At 41.5% G+C, this 19,081-nt stretch overlaps 2 protein-coding genes across 2 annotated transcripts in view; both read right to left on the bottom strand.

Moving 5' to 3' along the window:
* Positions 1-19,081, bottom strand: part of CCDC3 (coiled-coil domain containing 3) — an 89,243-nt gene that overhangs the window by 23,685 nt on the left and 46,477 nt on the right. The window lies entirely within an intron of this gene.
* Positions 12,387-13,292, bottom strand: LOC308421288 (L-aminoadipate-semialdehyde dehydrogenase-phosphopantetheinyl transferase-like; the record flags this gene model as incomplete). The annotated part of the gene is made up of 1 exon (XM_080917601.1): positions 12,387-13,292. Exon 1 carries the CDS (start codon positions 13,260-13,262, stop codon positions 12,387-12,389), a length of 876 nt encoding a protein of 291 aa, XP_080773727.1. The 5' UTR covers positions 13,263-13,292.

Here is a 19,081-nt window from a genome sequence, read left to right as displayed (position 1 = left end):
CACCAGCAGGATCATAAGCTACAACCCATGCTGTCCAACATGCCTTCCCCTACCTTTGGTTCCTTACTGTCAGGAACCCCATGTAGTGGTTAGGACTTGCTTTGTCCCTTTCTTTGCAGCTGTGTATCCTTGGGACTTTCAGAAGGCCTAAAAAGAAGTCACCAATAATTGTTAGTCTGATTGTAAGAATCAAATAAGTCTGTAGGCTTGGCTGCTAAAGCCTTTGCCCCACAGGCATGAAGAATCTGAGCTCCAGGGCCCATGTAAAACACCAGGCAAGTTAGGCAGATAAATGGATCTTTGTAGGTTATAGGCCAGTTAGCAAAGTTATAGCCAACGAGAGACCCTGTTTCAAACAAAAGGTAGAAGGTGCCTGAGAAGCAACACAGGACATTGCTCTGTGACCTCCACATTAACCAACACCTACCCACATGTACACACACATCTGCATCTACACATAGGCACACATGGGTTGCAAAACCATGGCTCTAGAAGCTGCCCTGTCCCGAGGCTCTCTCTGCCAGGCCCCCTCTTTCTCACCCGGACCCTTCCTTACTCCCTGGAAGCATTGCCTTTGGTGGGAAACTGGAATATTTAACTTATTCCAGAATGTGGTACAGAGTCCGAGCCAGGCTCACTGCCGTCTTCAGTGTCTAACCTTTTCCCTGTGGCTGAAGCTGGCACCAAGTGCTGGCTTGGCTGTTGTGCAGAAGTTTGGAATGTACAGAAGACACTTCCCCAAATAACAATTTACAGGCTAGAAAGGGAGCCTGGGGTCCCGGGGACTTGGGAAAACAGTGTCTTGTTCCAAGAATTGCCAAGTAGTTTAGTTTACAAACCTACAACATCCTCTCTCTTCCCTCTCCACTTTCTGAGTAAGATTTTTTTTTTAAAAAAAAGAAAATCCCTTGATGAAATTTACAAATAAATCACTTATTTTTAAAAGTTGGTCAGGGAGAAGAGGGCCATCTGTATTCTCTGAAAGCCTCACGGCACAGGAAAACAACTGAGCAGACAAAACCAAGCCGGGATTACCTTCCCCAGACTCCCTGTGGGCTCACCGTCTGTAAGTTTAATTTTCTGGAAGGAAAAAGTGTCTAGATGACGTTCCCTGCTTGGGGACACCTGCCAGCACCCTGTCATGTCTCTGTCACATGGGAACTGGACATGCTCCTCACTTTGCTCTGCCTCTTCAGCCTCAGCATGTTGTCCCAGGAACCTAAACTGCAGCCACACTGAACTGGTCTGAACTGGTCTCACACACTCAAGCACATTTCCGAATCTTTATTTAAATGCTTCTTCCCAGAACATCTTCCCGTTAGCCTAAAGGTCCCCTCTCCGAGGCTAGTGTGATGCTGCCACCACAAAGCCATCCCTAGATCCTTGACGACATGGATTACACGACCCCTAGTCTCTCCCGAACCCCTGGTTCATAGAACTTCCTTTCTTGCAGCCATCCAGGGGGAGAAAACTATTATAATTTGCTCTAGGCAGCAGATGGGATTCCTTTTGGGATATGCACTGTGGCCATTGGCATCTTGTTTTTATGTCCGTGTACTGTGAAGAGTTCAGTGAAGGCAGGTTCTCTGTGTGATGCCTACCTTTAGAACTTTGCCTCTACATCTGAAACTCTGAGTACTCAGTGATGCTACTCCAAGCATACAACCTTTGGATGATCATCACCTCCCCTGCCACACTGGTGAGGTGAAGGTACCTCAATTCAGCAATCCAGAAGCCCCTGCTCAATGCAGTGGATACACTTGGCATTAGTGCCTGGCAAACAAGAGTTCATACGCCAGGTTTTAGCATTTGTGCACTCCGTTTTATTTATCCAAGTACAGGGTTTTTAAGCTTAGAATCACACAACCTCCATTTCTGCATTAAGCACTCATTAGCATAATATATGCAAGCTTCTAGGTGAAACCCTGAGGTTTTAAAGCATTGAATTTCCTAGAAAGTTGTTCAGTAGATAAGGAACGCACTCCTGAGTTTGTCTTTACCGTGGTTTAAGACCCAAAGTGCCTACCATTGGGAGGCCTTCAACCACTTCTGAGCAGCAATGAGTTTGCCATAGTCTTCTGGTATGTTCTGGAAAATGCTAGGCCTGTGGGTTGAAGGAGAAATCCTAGAAAGCTTTCTGAGGTGACAACTCACCGCCCAAACAGAATTTATAACCGCGTTGCCATGGCAGCCAATCTGTCATGCTTCACTTAGGAACATCGAAATGCTGGCGATTCTGAGAATAGCCCAAGGGGAGCAGCCAGGTGCAGAGTGTGCGGGCAGCCTGGGGTCATATCTGTCTGTCAGCTTCCCATCCACGGCCTGTCTTCCTATCCCTCCATATTCCTGACTTCTCAACGCTGTTGTAATCTCGTGGGCTTTCATCCTACAACACCCACATGACAGCTCTCTCCTGGGCAAGAATGTGTAGTCACCAGAAGTCCGAGAGCTGTGTGGGTGTTGGAGAAGACTTTGAGAGACTAACATGAGAGTAGCTGGCGATGACTGGTAAACAGCCCTAGGGTCATGGTCACCAGAGGTCTGGATGCATGGTGGAGTTAGCCTAATGTCCTAGAAATAACGTTTGCTGAGGGGAAGTGACCATAGTTGTTATTTAAGGGCAAATGCAACTTCATAGAAAGAGGGACCAGGAGAATCCAGGGGAGACAGAAAAGGCTAGGTATTTTAGAGAGGAATGTCATGCAAAGAACTTTGAAAGCATTCTAACCATTAATCTCTGGTTTGATTGTACTTGTCAATGCTAGTAAAGACAACAACAGTAATGAAGGGCTGGGGAGGCGGCTCAGTTGGTAAAAGAGCCGCACAAGCATGGGGGCTCAAGTTCAGATCCCCAAGACTCAGGTCAAAAGCTGGGTACAGTAGCACAGTGGCTTAGAAGCCCAGCATGGGGAGTAGAAACAAGACGGTCTCTGGGAGTCACCGGCCAGCCAGTGTACCCAAAATGGGGAGCCGTGGGTCCCAAAGACAGGTTGACCATAGGTCTTCACATACATGTGAACCCACAGGTGGGTACGGGCACAGATCTGCACATGTGACAAACTAAACAACACAGGTCTTATTTCCTCCTTCCTAATCATTATTATTAAGAACAATTTTAAACTGCCTTTGTTCATCCCCATGGGAATCAGCATAAGAAGCAAAGTAGTCACTGCACCCAAACAATCCCTAGCTTGTTAAAAAAAAAAAAAAAAAAAAAAAAAAGGTACTTTCAGGTTTTTAGAAGCAAAGAAACCTCAAGATTCTATTGTTCCTATTAACTGGATGAGGTTTTTCTCAGTCCTGTTTCTTTCCTTTGACCAAAAACATTAGTTGGTCGTTTATTTGTTTGCTCAGTGTGTACACGTGCAGATGGTACACATGTGGAGACCAGAAGACAAATGACAGAAGCTGGGTCTGTCTTTCTAGCACGTGGGCTCCGGGGAGCACACTCAGGTTACCAGGCTCTGCAGCAAGTGCTGTAACCCCTCAAGCCTTCTTGCTGGCCCCTGTAGACTCTTTACAGAAACCTAAAACTAGTCAAATGAACTTCTGGTTGCTCTGCTTTGTATCCTCAAGAACTCAGCAGGTTGCCTTCCTTGCATTGTCTAGCCAGTGGCGTGCTTTTCGCTTTGGTGTTTTCAAGATATTGACAGTAAACATTACATATCTCTAGGTAATACATTTTTAAGGCACAACCACCATACAGCCATCACATTCAAATTAGCCATCACTCAGTGTTAGCTAACACGGTTGTCCCAGATACTTCAGAGATAGATACCCTTTGGAATCTATCTCATGGCTCTGCACCAACTCCCTATAGATGCTCAAGTTCGCAGATGTTCAAAGCCCTTACGTAAAATGCTGGAGTGTGTGCACGTAACCTATGTGCAGTCCCATGCGCCCAACCTCTGTGTCACGTACAGTATAATGGCACAATGTGAGTGCTATGCAAACACTGGTATTGTTGAGAGAACCACAAACACCATCAGAAAAGCCTGCCCGCATTCGGTCCTGACCCACGCTGTGTGAGTCTTTGTGGCCTTGTGATGGACGACTCCGCAGATGTGCCTCTCTGTCATCATGGTGTGGGTCCTGCACGTAGTTTATTGAGATCACAGGTGACCCCAGGCCACAGCTTGCACTCCTGCCTCTGCTCCTGAGTCTCCTTTTCTCTTTTTTAAAAATGTGACTGACTACTTAAGACAAACTGGGTCTTTTGTGCTTCAAGATGGCAAAAAGCCTGTGACTTAGAAAGGATCTCTCCACAAGCGATTATAACTTCCACATAAGTGAAGAACAATAAATCAGTTGGAAGCTTAGGAGTTCACCCCCCACCACTCCCATACTAATAATGCTAATAAACACTCTTTGTTTCAGAAACACCCCACAGGGATTCTGAAACACTCTGAAGGGCTTGCATCCCATTCTCAAATGAAGATGTGGGACCTGTTGCCAATTTGAGCCATGCAGAACCCACGGGCCCTGCTAGAAACATCTGGAGCAGAACAAAGGTTTTTTTTTGTTTTTTTTTTCAATTTAATTTCGAGTGAAATTCAATCTATGTTTAAAAGGTACAAACAAGATATACAGGTTTTTATTTATCTCAGACTTCAGGGCACCTCCACGTAAACACAATGGAGAAGGGACTTAGAGCCCTCCTGGGTCTCCAAGAGATGAACACTGCCACGTCATAAGTAACCTACCTGACTTTCTTCTGACCGGGAGGCATGTTAGGGCATATGAGAGATGTCAAGGAATTCAGGTGTGTACACACAGAGCTTCCGTGTGTTGAGACAAAGCCAGAGAGGTAACATAGCAACATTGTCCAAATATAACCAAATGTAGAACATGCCGCAGGATTGAGAAGGTCACTGCTGTGACTGAGGACACAGAAGCTAGTCAGATGGCAGCACAGGGAACCCTTAATAACACATCCAATGTGGGATAGAACATGCCCACAGGTCAGTCTGATGGAGGCAGCTCTTCATCTGAAGTTGATCTGTCCGCATGTTCAAGCTGACAACCAAGATCAGACACCCCAGAAACTGAAGAAACAGCCACAAGCCCTTTCATCACTAGTGAGCCATCATGACCGTGTCCCTTGGTAGAACCGAATTCAGCCACCAAATTCATGATCTCAGGAACCTTCTTCCTGTGACTTTCTGTAGAGATGACTATTTAATACCAGCATCTAAGTTGTCATATCCACCCAAGGTCCAGCCTCAACTGTGAGATCTTGCAGGGAAGGGCTTTGTTTTTGCACAGAGGCCCCTTTTGAAGTAGGATATGAAGTGCCAAGATTTCTTGTTCTTATTACACCATCCCTCCGAAGATGGGAAGTCCTCCCCCGCCCCCCCGCCGCTGCAGGATCCTTCTGAGGTGGTACAAGTCTCTTAAAAGATACTCATAGTCTTCCAGAATCCCCAGTGAAGAGACAAACATCTTCCTATCCCATGACCACCATTATGAAGGGGTGTTTGTGACCCAAGAGGAGTAGAGCTCTGCTTAGTCCCTGGAGGCAAAGATCAAAGCCATTGGGACTGGCTGGTGGAAAGGTTATTCTGAGGGACGGTGTTAGATTTGGCTTTTTGCTGAGTTTTACTCTTTATCTCAGACATGTTAGTGCCTGCGTTCTGACAACCTGTCTCTGCCTTCTCAAGATTTAAAGGGCCAAGGGCTGCTATCTTGTGTGGGGGTTCTGCCTCCTGGTATTCATGGATGACAGCATTTGCACAGAGACACCAGCTAAGACCTCTGGGGACCAGACAGAGCCCATTCTGTCCCCTCTTTACCATAGATTTTCTGTTACTCCCAGCCACATGCTATTGACCCCTGGAGTGACCCTCACGTGGCTCCCTAGAGCAGATTTTTATGCCTTATGCAATGGTCCATTGACTTGAGGTTAAGTCCATATAAAATAACCTAACACTATTGGATCCTGAGGGATCCTTAACTTCTTGGTCACGTTTCTTATATTTAAATGGAGGGAGAGAGGGATGGGGAGAATATCGTGGAAGTGTAAAGGGTGGATCTTTGAAACCCATAAAAATGTCATAAAAGCGAACTAAGGGGCTGGGACAATGGCCGCTGTTAAAAGAACTTGCTGCTGTAGCAGAAGACCCAGGTGCAGTTCCCAGACCCATGCGGCAGCTCACAACCAGTGGTAGAGCCAGCTTCAGGGATCTGATCCCGTCTTCTCCCTGCTTCAGGCATTCACATACATGCGGCATACACTCATACGTACACATACATAAAACTAAACTAGAAACTGGGACATTGAGGTGACTGCAGGGAGAGGTAGAATTCTTGGGGACACAATGAGAAATGAGAAAGGTTTTGGGCCTCGAAGTAGACAGTGGAAAAGAAAATGGAATCTGGATCTCCTATATCCCAGGCCAAGCCTCAGGTTCTGAAGTTCGTCTTAAACTTCTAGTCCTCCTGCCTCTACCCCCCCAGCTTTTAGATATTGAACATGTGCCACAATGCCCAGGGCTAATAATGAAACCCAGGGCTCCAACATGAAATGCAAGCACTCTTCCAAGTGAGCTATGTTCCCAACCCTGACATTCCTGTACCTAGATGAATGTACATCAGAAAGCAGTTGTCTTAGTCATGGTTTCTATTCCTGCACAAACACCATGACCAAGAAGCACGTTGAGGAGGAAAGGGTTTATTCAGCTTACACTTCCACATTGCTGTTCATCACCAAAGGAAGTCAAGACTGGAAGCCAAGCAGGTCAGGAAGCAGGAGCTGATGCAGAGGCCATGGAGGCATGTTACTTACTGGCTTTCTTTCTTATAGAATCCAAGACTACCAGCCCAGGGATGGTACCACCCACAAGGGGCCCTCTCCCCTTGATCACTAGTTGAGAAAATGCCTTACAGCTGGATCTCATGGAGGCATTTCTTTCTCTGTAATAACTCTAGCTTATGTCAAGTTGACACAAAAACGAGCCAGTATAGCAGTTTACAAGCTGAATATGTGAAATGACATTACTGATGGGTACCTTCCATATTAAAATGATAGCTCTTAAACACACATAATAGAAGATAATTTCAGATTTCCCCAGTTTTCCATTGTAGCAGAAACAGAATGTGACATCAGCCAGTCCACAGACTGCTGATTCATTTCTTTTTTCTTTAATTTTTTTTAGCTTAAAGTTCTTTTTTTTTTTTTTACTGATGTTATTGGATATATTTTATTTACATTTTGAATGTCATCTCCTTCTATGAGGATGTTCACCCACCCCAACCCACCTCCCCACCCTGACTTCCCCTACACTGCAGCATCAAGCCTTGGCAGGACCAAATTGATGCCCAACAAGACCATCCTCTGCGACATGTGCAGCCGGAGTCACGGGTCTGTCCATGTGTACTCTTTGGATGGTGGTTTAGACCCTGGAGCTCTGGTTGGTTGGTATTGTTGTTCTTATGGGGTTACAAACCCCTTCAGCTTCTTTAATTCTTTCTCTAACTCCTCCATTAAGGACCCTTTTCTCAGATCTATGGTTGATTTGAGCATCTGCCTCCATATTTGTCATGCTCCGACAGAGCCTCTTAGGAGACAGCTATATCAGGCTCCTGTCAGCATGCACTTCTTGGCATCAGCAATAGTGTTTGGGTTTGGTGGCTGCGTATGGATGGGATGAATCCCCAGCTGGGGCTGTCTCTGGATGGCCTTTCCTTCAGTTTCTACTTTGTCTTCATATTTCCTCCTGAGAATATTTTTGTTCCCCCTTCTAAGAAGGACTGAAGCATCCGAAGTTTGATCTTTTTTCTTCTGAAGCTTCATGTAGTCTGTGAATTATATCTTGGGTATTCTGAGCTTTTGGGCTAATATCCACTTACCAGTGAGTACATACCATGGGTGTATTTTTGTGATTGGGTTACCTCAGTCAGGATGATATTTTCTAGATGCATCCATTTGCCTAAGAATTTTATAAACTCATTATTTTTAATAGCTGAGAAGTACTGCATTGTGGAAATGTACCACATTCTCTGTGTTCGTTCTTCTGTTGAAGGACATCTGGGTTCTTTCTAACTCCTGGCTATTATAAATAAGCCTGCTATGAACATAGTGGAGCACGTGTCCTTGTTGTAATTTTGGGGCATCTTTTGGGTATATGCCAGGAGTGCTATAGCTGAGTCCTCAGGTAGTACTATATCCAATTTTCTGAGGAACTGCCAGACTGATTTCCAGAGCAGCTGTACTAACTTGCAATCCCAACAACAATGGAGGAGTGTTCCTTTTTCTGCACATCCTCGCCAGCATCTGCTGACACCTGAGTTTTTGATCTTAGCCATTCTGACTAGTGTGAGATAGAATCTCAAGGTTGTTTTGATTTGCATTTCCCTAATGACTAAGGATGATGAACATTTCTTTAGGTGCTTCTCAGCCATTTGATATTCCTCAGTTGAGAATTCTTAGCTCTGTACCCCATTTTTTAATAGGGTAATTTGATTCTCTGGAATCTAACTTCTTGAGTTCTTTGTATATATTGGAAACTAGCCCTGTATCAGATGTAGGATTGGCCAAGATCTTTTTCTCATTCTGTTGGTTGCTATTTTGTCCTATTGACAGTGTCCTTAGCCTTACAGAAGCTTTGCGATTTTATGAGGTCCCATTTGTGAATTCTTGATCTTACAACATAAGCCATTGGTGTTCTGTTCAGGAAATTTTCTCCAGTGCTGATGTGTTCAAGGCTCTTCCCCACTTTCTCTTCTGTTGGTTTGAGCGTGTCTGGTTTTATGTGGAGATCCTTGATCCATCTGGATTTGAGCTTTGTACAGGGAGATAAGTATGGATCAATTTGCATTCTTCTACATGCTGACCAACAGTTAGATCAGCCCCATTTGTTGAAAATGCTATATTTTTTCCCACTGAATGGTTTTTAACTCCTTTGTCAAAGATCATGTAACCATAGGTGTGTGGGTTCATTTCTCCATCTTCAATTCTATTCCATTGATCCACCTGCCTTTCTCTGTACCAAGTCCATTCGGTTTTAATCACTATTGCTCTGTAATACATCCCTGTAATAAGGTCAGGGATGTGATTCCCCCAGAAGTTCTTTTATTGTTGAAAATAGTTTTTGCTATTTTGTTATCCTAAGTTTTGTTATTCCAAATGAATTTGCAAATTGTTCTTTCTAGTTTAATAAAGAATTGAGTTGGAATTTTGGTGGGGATCCCATAGAATCTGTAGATTGCTTTTGGGAAAATGGCCATTTTTACTATATTAATCCTGTCTATCCATGAGCATGAGAGATCCTTCCATCTTCCAAGATCTTTTTTTCATTTCTTTCTTCAGAGACTTGAAGTTCTTGTCATACAGATCTTTCACTTGCTTGGTTAGAGTCACAACAAGGTATTTTATATTATTTGGGACTATTGTGAAGGGCATCATTTCCCTAATTTGTTTCTCAGCCTGTTTATCCTTTGAGTAGAGGAAGGCTACTGATTTGTTTGAGTTAATTGTATATCCAGCCACGTTGCTGAAGTTCTTTATCAGGTTTAGGAGTTATCTGGTGGAATTTTGGGGGGTCATTTAAGTATACTATCATATCATCTTCAAATAGTAATATTTTGACTTCTTCCTTTCCAATTTGTATCCCTTGACCACCTTTTGTTGTCTAATTGCTCTGACCAGGACTTCCAGTAGTATGTTGAATAGGTAGGGGGACAGTGGGCAGCCTTGTCTAGTCCCTGATTTTAGTGGGATTGCTTCAAATTTCTCTCCATTTAGTTTGATGTTGGCCACTGGTTTGCTGTATATTGCTTTTACTATGTTTAGGTATCGGCCTTGAATTCCTGACCTTTTAAAGACTTTAACATGAAGGGGTGTTGAATTTTGTCAAATGCTTTCTCAGCATCTAATGATCATGTGGTTTTTCTTTGAGTTTGTTTATATAGTGGATTATGTTGATAGATTTCCATATATTGAACCATCCCTGCATCCCTGGTATGAAGCCTACTTCATTGTGATGGATGATCATTTTTATGCGGTCTTGGATTCAGTTTGCAAGAATTTTATTGAATATTTTTGCATTGATATTCATAAGGGAAATCGGCCTGAAGCTTTCTATCTTTGTTGGATCTTAGTGTGGTTTAGGTATAAGCATAGTTGTGTCTTCATAGTAGGAATTAGATAGTGGTCCTTCTGTTTCTATTTTGTGGAATAGTTTGGAGAGTATTGGTATTAGGTCTTCTATGAGGTATGTTAGAATTCTGCACTAAATCCATCTGGTCCTGTGCTTTTTTTGGTTGGGAGACTTTTGATGAGTACTTCTATTTCTTTAGGGGTTATGGGACAATTTAGATGGATTATCTGTTCCTGGTTTAACTTTATATCTGGAATGTCTAGAAAATTGTCCATTTCATCCAGATTTGCCAGTTTTGTTGAGTATAGGCTTTTGTAATAGGATCTAGTGATTTTTTAAAATTTCCTTAGTTTCTCTTGTTATGTCTCCCTTTTCATTTCTGACTTTTTTTAATTTGAATACTGTATCTGTACCCTCTGGTTAATCTGGCTAAGGGATGGTTTTCTCAAAGAACCAAATCCTGGTTTTGTTGATTCTTCTTTTAAAATTCCAAAATTATTACCATTTTATTATAATTCTAAGACCAATGATTTTTCATTTCAGTGTTATACTCATGCAGGGTAAAACAATACTTTATCTATTAGAAATGCTACAAGATTTTCTATGCTTTCTACAATTAAGCATGCTCAGTAAGATTTTAAAAAGTTTACTGGGTAACTTTATAGCACTTACACATAATATTTAATGTTGGTAATAAACACAATATTCTACTTCTTGCTATTTAGCAGTAACAAGACTAATTCCTGAAGACACGCAGTACAACCATAAATAGATTCTCTCATCAATATGATGGCCTTGGCATCTTAATATATTGTTTACTTTAAGTCTACTTAGTAAATAAAAACAACTGAGGATGAGCAATAGGTTCATATAAAGGAAATATAAATAACCACTCACAATGTCATTTTTACCTCACTTGTAATAAAAATTTAAATGTGATATATCACTTTTCAGTTATAGTTATTCAATACAAGGAAAGAGCAACAAAAACCAGCAAACCAATCTTCAGATAATAAGCCAGTAGTTCCTGCACTTGGGTCAGAGGGCACGCGTGGTGTGGAGCACAAGTGCAGTTCTTCAGGAGCTGTTTGTTTAAACCCTTTGAACCAATCACCCCACTTCTACCAACTGGATGCAGGACATAAGAATGTCTCTCAAATGCCACAGTAATGACACAGACAACTGAAACTCCTAACACGGAAACGAGGGCCCTGTGGTACATATTCCTCAACCATAGCAGCGTGATGTCAATGAATCTTTCCCAAACCACAAAAAGTATACTGGTTTGAATATGGCCCAGGCAATGGCACTATTAGGTGTGGCTTTGTTGGAGGAAGTGTGTCACTGTGGGGATGGGCTTTGAAACCTTCCTCCTAACCACTTGGGAGCCAGTGTTCTCTTAGCTTCTTTCAGAACAAGAAGTACAACTCTCAGCTCCTTCAGGGCCATGCCTGCCTGGATGCTGCCATGCTTCCTGCTATGATAATGGACTGAACCTCTGACCTGTAAGCCAGCCTCAATTAAATGTTGTCCTTATAAGACTTGCCTTGGTCATGGTATCTGTTCACAGCAATGAAACCCCAAGTAAGACAATAGGCTTAGTCTTTTCTCTCCAACAGTCTACTTTTGACAGTGGTTAAAAAAAAAAAAAAAAAAAAAAAAAAAAAATCAGACACACCTGAGTTGATAGAATCTCTGGGGGCTAATTTATCATGGATAAAACGAATGTTACAAATTTATAAAGATAAAGATATAATCTGAAAGTCCCAGAAGCAGTTTGTGTTACTGCAGTCAAGGCAAAATGAGTATTGTAATACTGAAAACTTAAGTCTTGTGCTATGTCCCAAACAAATGTCATACAAGATAGTAACTTAACCAAGTTTATGCAGCATAAATAGTTATAAAGGACAAATATATGTTCCTACTTTTAGAAAATATAATATGAATTAGTTTGCAACAAAAATTTCTGGAACGATAACAGAAATCTTATAGTAGTTCTCTGAAAATTAAGGTAAAATGCTTGCCTTCAGCATGTTTACACTTTGTTTCTTTCTTTCGAAAATGCACATTTATCCTTGGAAGATTCTGTCATCATTTCTATTAATTACAAATCTGGGAGGAAGAAGTAAACATACCCAATGGAGCCACTGAACTGGAAATGTGTTCTTAAAAAGCATTTGTGTCTTTAAAAATGTTTTGTCAGATAAAATGTCATCACATCAGGCAATTTATTTCAGTGAATACACAAGATCACCCTTTTCATTTAATTTCCTTACTCAGAGAATCCTATCATGACTTGGTACCATTTTGTATTAGAATTTCTTCTGAGAAGCAAAAACAGTCCCAAAATGAAGGATCCTCAGGTGTCATGGGAACAGCAGATGCTATCAAATCATTAAAGTTAAGAACGGTAAACTGCCTCTGGGATGGCTTAGAATCATCTTGATATGATACACCATCAGGCTTCCTAAGAGCCACTGCAACAAAATGGTGTTCATCTATTTTGCTTTCCTCAAAGTCCCATTCTTTTTCTTCTTCCCCATCCAAAATCAAACGTGTTTCTTTATAAATCTGGCCAATGTCCATGTTTAATGGAGATACGTCAAATTCAAGCCGCTGCATCTCAAATCCCAATCCAACACCAGTGGCTTTTATGAAGCTTTCTTTCAGTGCCCAATGCCGGTAAAACATATCCAGTTGAGTCCATTCATCATTAAAACTTCTGATTGTTTCCCACTCCTTGTTGGTAAACTTTCTTTCCATAATATGAAAGAATTCTGGAATCGAACCACGACCTGGGAAACTAGTCTTCATGATATCGATGCCAATTTGTAGCTCAGGTTCTGCAGCAAGAACTGCATAGTCGCCTTGATGAGAGATGCTAAAGTTGAAATTGGGATAGGGATTCAACGAATCTTTCACAAGAACCGGCTTTCCCTTTGAAGTTCTCTGCAGACGAATATGATCCCAAGGGATATTCAATTTCTCTGCAACTAATTTCCTTATCATCAGACGACCGGCCATGGCCGCCTTGGCGTCGCGGGCAAACACGAACTGCCCGATGCGCTGCTTCTCCTCGGGCTGAATCGACCGCACCGCCAGAAGCCATTCAGCTCGACTTGGCAGCCAGGTGCCGCAGGAGAAGGCCCAGCGAACCCCCTCCATGGATGGCACCAGGCGCAGCCTCTTGGTGGGGAACACTATACATCCAGCTTGGACCACGGATTCTCAGGCCAGGTAGAGCAGCCTTGGACGTAGCCACGCCCCCTTGACCACAGAGTCCTCACAAAGGAGCAGCGCCTCCCAACAAACGTTGCCAGGCTCCACCCCTTTTCAGGCTTCTGTTGGAAGTAGCTGGGAGGTTTCACAGACCTCCCAACCCCCACCTTTAGTCCAAGGTTGCACGTGGGGGCGTGGCCTGACAATGCTCTCTGGTTGATTCTTTTTATAGTTCTTATTGTACTTGGTTGTTTCAGCCCTGAGTTTGATTATTTCCTGCCATCTACTCCTCTTGGGTGTATTTGCTTCTTTTTGTTCTAGAGCTTTTAAGTGTATGCTTTCTGCAGTTTCTTTTTGGAGACACTTGAAGCTCTGAGTTTTTTCTCTTAGCACTGCTTTCATTGTGTCCCATAAATTTGGGTATGTTGTGCCTTCATTTTCATTAAATCCTAAAAAGTCTTTAATTTATTTCTTCCTTGACCAAGTTGTCGTTGAGCAGAGCATTTTTCAGCTTCCGTGTATCTGTGGGCTCTCTGTCGTTTTGTTGTTATTGAAGACCAGTCTTAGTCCATGGTGATCTGATAGGATGCATAGAATTATTTTAATCTTCTTGTATCTGTTGAAGCCTGTTTTGTGATTGATTATATGGTCAGTTTTGAAGAAGGTACCGTGAGGTGCTGAGAAGAAGGTATATTCTTTTATTTTAGGATGAAACGTTCTATAGATGTATGTTAAATCTATTTGGTTCATAAGTTTTGTTAGTTTTACTGTGTCTCTGTTTAGTTTCTGTGATCTGTCCATTGATGAGAGTGGGGTGTTGAAGTCTCCCACTATTATTGTGTGAGGTGAAATGTGTGCTTTGAACTTTACTAAGGTTTCTTTTATGAATGTAGGTGCTCTTGCATTTAAAGCATAGATATTCAGAATTAAGATTTCATCATGGTGGATTTTTCCTTTTAGGAGTATGAAACAAGCTGAAGTAGCCATTCTAATATCGAATAAAATAGACTTTGAATCAGAAGTTATCAAAAAAGATATTAGAATGGCTACTCCAGCTTGTTTCTTGGGACCATTTGCTTGGAAACTTGTCTGTCTTTGTCACCGAGGTGTGAATCCTCCTTATGAATCTATCCTGTTATTCTGCGTCTTATTGGGGAATTGAGTCTATTCATGTTGAGAGATATTAGGAACCAGTGATTGTTATTTCCTGTTATTTTTTGCTGTTAGTGGTGGAATTGTTTGTGTGGCTGTCTTTTTTTTAGGTTAGTTGAAAGAATATTACTTTCTTGCTTTTTCTAGAGCTTAGTTTCCCTCCTTGTGTTATGAGTTTTCCATTTTTTTTCCTTTGTAGGGCTGAATTTGTGAAAAGATATCGTGTAAGTTTCTCCATCTATTTTAATTGAAAGTTTTGCTGGATATAGTAGCCTGGGCTGGCATTTGTGGTCTATTAGGATCTGTATGACATCTGCCCAGGATCTATCTTTCATAGTTTCTGTTGAGAAATCTGGTGTGATTTTGATAGGTCTGCCTTTGTATGTTATTTAACCTTTTTCCCTTACTGCTTTTAATATTCTTTCTTTGTTTTATGCATTTGTTGTTTTGATTATTATGTGATCTGAGGAATTCCTTTTCTGGCCCAAAATATTCTGAGTTCTGCAGGCTTCTTGTACGTTTGTGAGCATATTTTTTTTTAGGTTAGGGAAGTTTTTTTTTTTTTTAATAATTTTATTGAAGATATTACTGGACCTTTAAGTTGGGAATCTTCCTTCTCTTCTATACCTATTATCCTCAGGTTTGATCTTCTCATTGTGTCCTGGATTTCCTAGGTGTTTTGGAGTTAGAGCATTTTGCATTTTCTTTGACAGTTATTTCAATGTTTTCTATGGTATCTTCTGCACCTGAGATTCTCTTCCATCTCCTGCATTCTGTTGGTGATGCTTGCATCTATGATTCCTGGTCTCTTTTCTAGGTTTTCTATCTACAGGGTTGTCTCCCTTTGTGCTTTCTTTATTGTTTATATTTCCATTTTTGTTGATCCTGGATGATTTTCTTCAATTCCTTCACTTGTTTGCCCATGATTTCCTGTAATTCTCTAAGGGCTTCTACCTGATTTTTTTTTTTTTTTTTTTTTTTTTTTTTGTTTGTTTGTTTAATGGGGTTATTTATGACCTTCTTAAAGTCCTCTAACATTATCATAAGTTGTGATTTCAAATAAGAAACAGTATGTTGGGGTATTCAGGACTTGCTGTGGAGGTGGGAACTGGGTTCTGATGATGTCATGTGGCGTTGGTCTCTATTGCTTATGTTCTTGGACTTGCCTCTTGCCCTTACCACCTAAGAAACTTGCAGGCAGCTTTCAGAGGCTATGTTATCAGCTACTATATTTTTGGAAAAGTCAGTAAACTTCATTTTCTAGAGCAGTTTTGAGTTCATAGCAAAACTGAATGGAAAAAGTGGAGACAGTTCTCATATGTTCCCTGTCTGCAAATACACACAAAGTCTCCCCTGGCCAATGAGCATCCTATACCACATCCATTAAACTGCTGGTCCTGCCCTAGCACATCTCTATCACCCAACATCCATAGTTCGTGCTCGGGCTCACTCTTGGTTTTGTACCTTTAATATGGGCCACACCTTCTGCTAGAGACCTACATAAGGACATTGGAAGAAAGAAGACTATTCTTTGCCTGCTTGCCTTGTGGGGCTGAGCAACTACTAGATCCTTGGACTTGCATTCACAGCCACTGCTGACCATTGTTGGGGAGTTGGACACAGACTAAGTCATTAAAAAATCCCCATATTACATAGAGACTACCCATAAGTTCTGTGACTCTAGAGAGCCCTGACTAATACATATGTCGTATGGATTTCAGCAAATATATAAGCATGGCTTCCTACCACCAAGGATCACGTTGCGTATTTTTACTGACCTCAAAATTCTCCACACCACCTGTTCCTTCCTCCTCCCCACTAACCCCTGGAAGCTAACAATGTAGATTTTCTGGAATGTCAAATAGGATGACTCAGGCTTTAACAGTTATGAATCTGCTATATGTACCCAAATGCATGTTTTGGGTGTACATAAGTTTTCATTCTATTAGATACCAAGGAGTACATTGCTAGACCGTCTGGCAAGAGAATGCTTATGTCTCTAACTAAACGGCTGCCAGCAGTTGTACCGTTGTGCATTCCTGCCAACACTGACTTAGAGTTTGTGTTGCTCACTGTCTTTACCGGCACTTGGTGGCTGAGTGTCTTAGATTTAGGCTATTGTAGTCGATGTGTGGTAATAACTTGAATCCATGACAACATGATGTTGGCCATCTTTGTACAGGCTTATTTGCCTCTGGTATGTTTTATTAATAACTTGTATTTTCAGATCTTCCATCCATTTTTAAGCCAGGTCATTTTTTTCTATTAATAAGTTTTAAGGGCTTTGTCTTCTAGCTAATTATTTGTGATATGTAGATCACATAAGTATGTCTTCCCAGTTTGTGCCCTGTCTTGTTTTCTTAGCATTTTTTTTGCAAAGAACTTACTTTGATTTTATTTATTTGATTTATATTTAAATACAAAGAATATCTTACCACCTATTTCATAAATCACATAGCTATATATCTTTTATTTCTTCTTAGTAGATCAGCCCTTTAATTTTTTTAGGGTATAATCATGGCACAAAAGAATGGATTTTGTCTTAATCTGATACCATGTTTTTATCCTGCCTCCTGATAGGTAAACACTTGTTACTTCTCCAGTCAAGTCTTATCTTTTTAAAGGGTAGAGCCACATACGAGATGAAACATGTTTGCAGTTATGAGCCTGGATTAATTTATTTAACATGATGATCTGCTATTCTGTATATTTTCCTGGAAATGATGCAATGCCTGAGGAATACTGTGTTGTACATAAGCGAGTGTACATGCATGTGTGTGCATGCACACATACAAATGCAAAACATGGATTTGGGTAGATATAGCCAGATTCATAACTGTTAAAACCTAGCCCTTCCTATTTGACATTTTAGAAAATTCAAAGGTTATTCAGAGTGTGTGTGTGTACACATTTTTCTGTGATGGTTTGTATATGCTCAGCCCAGGGGTTAGCGCTATGCTATTGATAGTGTGGCCTTGTGGAAGTAGGTGTATCACTGTGGGCCTTAAGACCCTCCTCCTAGCTGCCTGGAAGTCAGTATTCTGCTAGCAGCCTTCAGTTCTGCCTTATCAGTGGGTTAACTTCTTGACAGAGTCTTCATCCTATGGAATCATTGTGAAATGATGGAAACTTTTGGAGGTGGGGCCTACTTAAAGGAATTAGTTGTCTTGTCCTTGGAGGCCATGTCTTTCCCAAGTTCTTCCCTGTTTTCCCCATTTCCTGGGTTCTGTGAGGTGAATGACCCTGTTCCTCCAGTTTCTTCCACCATGGTGTCCGGACTCACCATTGTCCAGAACATAATTACCCAAGTGCCCATGGACTGAAAAGAATCTCTCCTTCTTTTAAATCATGTCTTGTACTTGTTACATTGATGACCTGTATGATGGGTTGTATATCCTTGGCCCAGGGAGTGGCACTATTAGGATGTGTGGACCTGTTGGAGTAGGTGTGTCACTATGGACATGGGCTTTGAGACCATTGTCCTAGCTGCCTGGAAGCCAGTATTCACCTAGCAGCCTTCAGATGAAGATTTAAAACTCTCAGCTCTGCCTGCACCATTTCTGCCTGGATGCTGCCATGCTCCCACTTTGATGATACTGGACTGAACCTCTGAACCTCTGAGCCAGCCCCAATTAAATGTTGTCCTTATAAGAGTTGCCTTGGTCAGGGTATCTATTCACAGCAGTAAAACCCTAACCAAGACAATATCTCATGCCATATTTTCTTAGTTCATCTTTTGATAGTATCTATCATCTAACCCTTGGCTGCTGTGGGAAACTACTAGGATAAAGATGGATATACAAGTACCTGTTGCATGCTGCTTGGATTCTTTCTGATTTGTAGGGCTGTCATAGCTAGATCATAGGAGAGCTACACTAGTTTGCACTTTTACTAGCAGTGTGCAAAGGTTCTTCCCTGTCACATAGCACTCACATCCTCATGAACACTTTCTGCTGCTTTCTTGGTGGTCCTCATTCATTCCAAATGGGATAAAATGAAATTTCAATGTTGTCTTGATTTACATTTATTTCTTTGGATAAGGACATTAAACATTTTCATGAGTTTATTGGCCATATGTAGTCTTTTAAGAAATGCCTGATTCATTATTTACCTATTTATTTATTGGATTATTTGAGACTGTGGTAGTTTGAATAGGAATGACTCCCACAGAGTCATGTATTTGAATAGCTGCTCATTAGGGGAGTAGTGCTATTTGACAGGAATTAGAAGGTGTGGCCTTGTTAGAAGAAATGTGGGGGTATGCTTTGAGGTCTCAAAAGCATAAGTCAGCTTGAATCTCTCTCTCTCTCTCTCTCTCTCTCTCTCTCTCTCTCTCTCTCTCTCTCTCTCTCTCTCTCTCTCTCTCTGCCTGCTCCCTGCAATTCCAGATACAGAATTCTCAGCTCCTCCTTTAGCACCATGTCTGCTTGCATGCTACCTTGCTTCCCACCATGATGACTGAAACTCTAAATTGTAAGCAAGCTCCAGTTAAATGGTTTTCCTAAGAGTCACTGTGGTCATGATGTCTCTTTAATGCAATAGAACTTTGATTTTAAAAGTGGCTTGCATATTCAGTTTTTTGGGCTCTATATATTCTAAGTGTCAACCCCTTC

The sequence above is a fragment of the Micromys minutus genome (assembly GCF_963924665.1).
Source record: "Micromys minutus genome assembly, chromosome: 6".
Classification (NCBI taxonomy): domain Eukaryota; kingdom Metazoa; phylum Chordata; class Mammalia; order Rodentia; family Muridae; genus Micromys; species Micromys minutus.
This window is presented reverse-complemented; position numbering and strand designations above follow the sequence as displayed.